The sequence below is a fragment of the Bradysia coprophila genome (assembly GCF_014529535.1).
Source record: "Bradysia coprophila strain Holo2 chromosome X unlocalized genomic scaffold, BU_Bcop_v1 contig_20, whole genome shotgun sequence".
Taxonomy (NCBI): domain Eukaryota; kingdom Metazoa; phylum Arthropoda; class Insecta; order Diptera; family Sciaridae; genus Bradysia; species Bradysia coprophila.
In genome coordinates, this window is record NW_023503307.1 from 3393742 (window position 1) to 3399741 (window position 6000).

At 30.1% G+C, this 6000-nt stretch overlaps 1 protein-coding gene across 1 annotated transcript in view; it reads left to right on the forward strand.

Moving 5' to 3' along the window:
• Positions 1-2322, forward strand: part of LOC119068678 (protein amalgam) — a 185444-nt gene extending 183122 nt beyond the window's left edge. The window contains exon 14 of the mRNA XM_037172363.1: positions 747-2322. Within this exon, the coding sequence (XP_037028258.1) occupies positions 747-938 (192 nt within the window). The 3' untranslated portion in view covers positions 939-2322. The remainder of the gene's footprint in view (positions 1-746) is intronic.
• The last annotated feature ends 3678 nt before the right edge of the window (positions 2323-6000 follow it).

Genomic DNA, 6000 nt, shown 5'->3' on the forward strand with positions numbered 1-6000 from the left:
ATACGAATTTTCTTGGAGTTGCGACTAAAAGATTTTTCATTCGAGTACAAATTTTACTTTCACTGAGCTATAATACTGTTCAACTACCAATCGCTTACACATTAATGAGTTAAAATAAATCTTATTTGATCGACCTTTTGTTGGTTATCCTACGACTCAATAATGGCAAGGGAAAGAGATTGCTATGGCACACACGTCGGTGGATTTTTTTTAGAATTCTGACTTTTTTCTGTAAACCTCTAATTACCTCAAGAATCGCCTAAATCCAGAAAAGAACGAAGAAAATCCAATAAAAACACATAAGTTGACTAAAAATCAATGGAATATTAGACTGTGGTTAGTTATCACTATTGGATGTTGAAGGTAATTCATAACATCCTCAGATTTTTTGTGGCGACGTTTCAATTCTTCGCCGTTGTAGGCATTCTATTCTTTTAAATTCATCGACTAATATTAATTGTGTGCCACTATTAGGCTCAGACAAATAATGTTGGAAAGTCCCAGTTCTGTGGTAATCTTAGCTCAATAATCTCAATATCTTGGCCACCTCATCTTTCTAAAAAAAAAACCCTGCCATCCGGCCAGAAAAGCGATTTTCCATTTTCCAGTATCAAACTTAGAGCAAAACTTTATCAAGCTTCGCATTAGATAAATAACAAAAAATCTTTTAAAAACGTAAAGCGAGCTTCTGACAAAGCGTGCCAGACTAGAATAAGATCGCACAATTTCCCTCCATCCATTCACAGGTCAGTGACATCTTCCAATTTTACACCCAACGAAGTTCCCACGAACCGCGACTCGAAGAAATGGAACAAGTCGCCAGCTCAACATCCCGAAATTCTGCATCATCGTTGAGATCAATCACAAGAAACGGACTGTTCGTAACAATTTTAGTCTATGTGTGTGCACAATTTAAACTTTTGAAAACAATCGGATAATTGATTCAATCCGAGCATAAAATTATAAATATTTTTTATTAAGATTAAGGATCTTTAATCTGGGTTTTCTTTTTTTTAAATTGAAAAGAAAAATATTGTTTTACCAACAGATTAAATTTTAAACAAAAAAACCACACAAATCAACATAAAACAATGTTTTTTTGTAAAAAATGTTTTTGTTTAATTTTTTTTTTAAGTATAAAAGTGGAGAATAAATTCAGTGAAGGTTATTTTTTGTCGTTGAAAACATTTTCTAGATTTACAAAAAGTGAAAATTATTAAAAAATTAATCGAAACACAAAGATAAATTAATGTAAAAAAAAATTCAGAAAATTCGACTTGACATAACATGATTTCATTTGTAAAAAAAAGTTGATAAAATTCGATAAAGAAAAAAAGGAACGCAAACGCTTTCATTTTGTTTAAAGTAAATAAAAAATAATATAAATAAAGAACCAGAGTGATATATTTTATCATTTGTTTGCAATTAAACAAAACAAAGAAATGATGAACAGAATTATTCGAAACACATCCCATATAAAACACCCCCCCATATATTCTCACATCCCGTTTATCATTTTCAGCATTTAAAAACAACAACAACAAAAACATAGAAATAAACTCACATTTTTTCACAAATGGAAACTAATATTTTAGACATTAAAGCTCTCTCACCTGTGTGTTTGATCAAAATAAATAAATGCACTCATTCTCAACAGTTCACTACAAAAAATGAAAAAAAAAAAATAAGAAAAAAAAACTTTGAAAAACTCATAACGTTGAAATTGTTGCAAAAAAAATGAACTTAAATTTAGAATAACGTTTATTACAAGAAGAAAAAAGCATTTAAAAAAATATGAAAAGAAAGTAATTCAGTTTTCACGGAAAAACTAATTAACAAAAGAAAAATATTTGAAGAAAAAAAAAAGAAAAAAAAATATTTAGATTTAAGGAAGAAAAAAAATTAAAATTAAAAAACCATAAAGAAAATGTAGGTCGTAAGCATTAATATTACACACAATAGCTCACAAATGACGTATTTTGAGTTCTCGTACATTATAATATTATGCAGGCAGGCAGCAGTAGCCGCAGCGGCATGCACTATACACAATAGACGTTTAAACAAAAAATATTTAAAAAATAGAAAAAAAACAAAAAAAATATTTTCTACACACGAGAACTCATGAACCATGTTTTGTGATAAGATAAAAGATGAAATTAAATATAAAAACCAAAAATGAAATAAATTATCAAATGATTATCAAACATTTAAAAAAAGAAGAAGAACATAGCAATATTAAACAATAAAAATATCGGGTGAATATTCTATACATAAAACTATATAAATTAACACACACATCACATACACACCAGAAAAAAAAAACAAAAAAAATGTTTCAACCGAACAAAAGTCTATATATTTTACATCCGGACAAATCCCGATACATGAACGTTCAAAGGGGCATGTAAGTATACAACAATATTAACATCAAGTGATTCATTTGTCTAAAAATAAAATCTAGTGTTTTCAATAAATAATCAATTTCGAGCTCAAAATTGATATGACCCTAGGCGTTGGAATAGATTCATTTTGGTAAATGTACAATTCTCGTCACGACGGTATAATTGTGTTCAACATACACGTGTGGGTAAGTGAAACTGAATTAATTTAATTATGGATATTATTCGGCGTTTTATCAATCAGTTTGAGATATTAGCGAGCAGAACATCACACTTTTCAAAATATACTTTGATTCAATCAAATTTCAATGACATGTTTAGGCAACGATGAATGCTATGTCTTAAGGGTATCTAAGGTATGCCTACAAGATGTTACCAACTATATTCACAGGTCTTTAGTTAATTTGAAATCAGTGTTAATATTTCATTACGGAGTAGCGAGTCAGATTTCTAACACTGACTTTAGTTACTTAAAGTTCAGAAAAATGATATTGCCTTCGAAGGGCGACACCAAAGTCCTACTTATAACTAAAAACATTACCTCTACAAGCACACACGCCCCAGTTTTTAGTATCCACCAATTTTCGAAGTGAAATGATCCTGTTGTCTAGCAGGATGTGATGGTCAGGTCTTCTCAGAAAATGAATATTTCTGTCACATAAGAATAATCTAAATGCAGAAAGAGGACACGATAAATTAGCGAATTATAAGGTAAGTAAAATTCAATTGATTGATCGTTATCACCAATAGGCTGACGAGGTTTTTCCTTCTGATGTCAGACTATCCGATTTTTTTGAAATTTTTCGGAATTTTTCGGAACTTTTTCAGAATTATTCGGAATTTCCTACGATTTTCGGAATTAGAATTTCCAATAAGAAGCCTTGTTCTGATGAAAGATCAATCGATAAAAAAACCCATGAATTTTCATTTTTCTTAGAATTCGCTAATTGGACGCATCCATTTTCTGCATTTAGATATTGAAATCATCTCATCGGTGAACTCGTATGTCATTGACCTTAATTTTACAACGATTCGACTACACTGTCGTGGCTTTGTATCTAAAGCTATTCATTCCAAGGACTTCATTTTTTTTGTAACCGATGGCGCTGAAAGTGAATTTAATGTTTCTTTGATTGATATCGAATTTTCTGTTCAACTACTCAACTTTAAGATTGGATAGCTAGTGGAAGTTAATGCGGACAAGCTGTGATGTGAGCACTGAAGAGAAGATATGCACAAAAAAACTACGATGATATACATATAATCAGCTCATCTATTAAACAATTATTATTTGTGGCTTAACGACAATCCCAAATATATTTTCCCCTAAAAACCAATTGATTTTCCAATCATTTTCGAAATATCAGTTTCCACCTAGTGAAGGGTTATTTATTGAGAATATCTAGACGAGCCAACGTATCTCGTTAAAATAAAAAATAAAATAGTTTAAATATTCAACTGTAAATGTAAATAAAATAAAATGTTATTACGTAACGGTAATTAAACATTTATTATGCATAAAAACTAATGTGTTCCGTGAAGTAAAGTGGCGTTGTGTTTTAACCATCGGTTTTCGATTTCTTATTAACATTGAACCCTTCAACAGTTCCACTTTAATTCAAGTTATGCGTTAGCAGATTTGTTCGATTTATTTATTTTAAGGTTTTACAAAAAAACATTTATTTTAACCAATTTGCAAAGCTAGCTTAAAGAAAACAGATTTGTAATTGAAATTTTAAAATTGGATGAACTTAAGTGTGTTACAGGTCGGACAGTAGCATTTCAGATTTCAATTGATTGTATAGTTGGAAGTCCATGTTATTTTTATCCGAAAAATTCGAATTTCCTTCGGTGACAATTATTTTCCGACGATTTTACTTTGATTGAAAACATGCAACTTTGTCGAATTGGATAGTCGATTCTTTGATATAATTGAAAATGTGATTTTTTTTTTTTTTTGATAAAACGCAACCACCTTACATATCCATAAAGTGTATGTAAGTGCTTTACAAACACACCAATCAAAAAATGTTGGACGAAAGCTTACATCTTCCAATTATTTATGTTCCCGTTGCGGTTCAGATCGTAAGACATTCATTCATGACAAATTTAATAAATGCGACCGTAGAGTGTCTGGATTTTAAGATTATCATACGATATTTCCGCAAATTAAGTCTGTTTTTGCAATATATGTATAGAGAATACATTGGGAATTGTGCTCGAAAAGTGTGTTGCAAGACGAAGATAAAATGCCAAAGCAAAGAACGAAAAGTGTCGCTTCCTTGTTAAATAAATAAATGCGATTTAGTCTATAAATACTGTATAATGCTGCGAACATCGACGAACTGGGAAATTATTTTACGCATTTCGGAGTTGTAAACACAGCATCAATGTTACGATAGTTTGGGAAAAGTCTGGCAGATCCGAAATTAAAGTTCAATGATATCTTTTTCGGTATTTTAGTGTTGAGATTTTTTGTAGAAGTTGTTGATCATGACTCCATACACCTTCAAACTAAGCTAACCGTTCAAACCTAATCTATTGCAAGTTTCTGTTGGGTCCATATTTTATGAAAATGATCACGCCCTTTGCTTGCAAAATTTGCAGAGACTATTTTCTAGTACACAGAGAAAAATCCTGGATTAGATTTAAATCTTTTTCGGATTACATATAGGACCAAATTTATTTTTGGATTGAAATCTAATTTTTCGAAAATAATCTGTCGACGGATTAGATCGAAATCTTCCTAGAGATTTCAATTTTTTTTATTTTGAAATTAAAAAATTTTTTCCAACATTTATTTGAATATTGAGTCAGATTTATTTGTTTTATTTATTCTGAAATTGGAAATTTTAATTATTTAGTTGAAATTAAATGTTTTTTTTTTACTTACTTTGATCAGGATTTGAACTCGTTCACCTCGGTAACTCCGTATCTCCCGTCCTGTACTTTACCACTGAGCTATTGGGTTCTTAATCTTAGTAAGATTCTTTTTCGAACCGTTGTTGCGGAGACTCTACTCTTTCAAAGATTAAAAAATAATCTTCTGAACGAAACCTTTGTACCAACTGAGGTAACCATCATAGTAAACGAGTTCAAATCCTAATCGAAGGCAACATTTATTTTTATTTTTCCAATTATTTAATAAACGGTTATCATACTTCATAAATCTGTATGAGCATATTTAATTGTACCATTGATTAAGAAGTATAACAGACCAATTTGCATGGAAGAATTATTTACTTTTTCAACGATTTTCTTAACTCGGAAATCAATATCCTTTAAGAAAAGCAAAGAAAAAAAATCTCAAACATTTGTGTACTGTGGTTTTTACTTTTGAATCGCTATCAGGTGACTAAAAATTACACATGGCAGTAGCTTCTAATCATAAACTCTAGATACCATAACAACGAACTTTAAACAAAAAACAAAACATTTTCGTGGGAAATTCTTTACTATTCATTGCTACTATCAATTTTAGCCATTTTAACCCGAAACGCAATCTATCGAAAGATTTAATTTTTGTAATCTTTGAAAAAAGATTGAAAAGAAATCTTTCGAAATATTCAAAATATTCGTAATCTTTCTGTAGATTGAACAT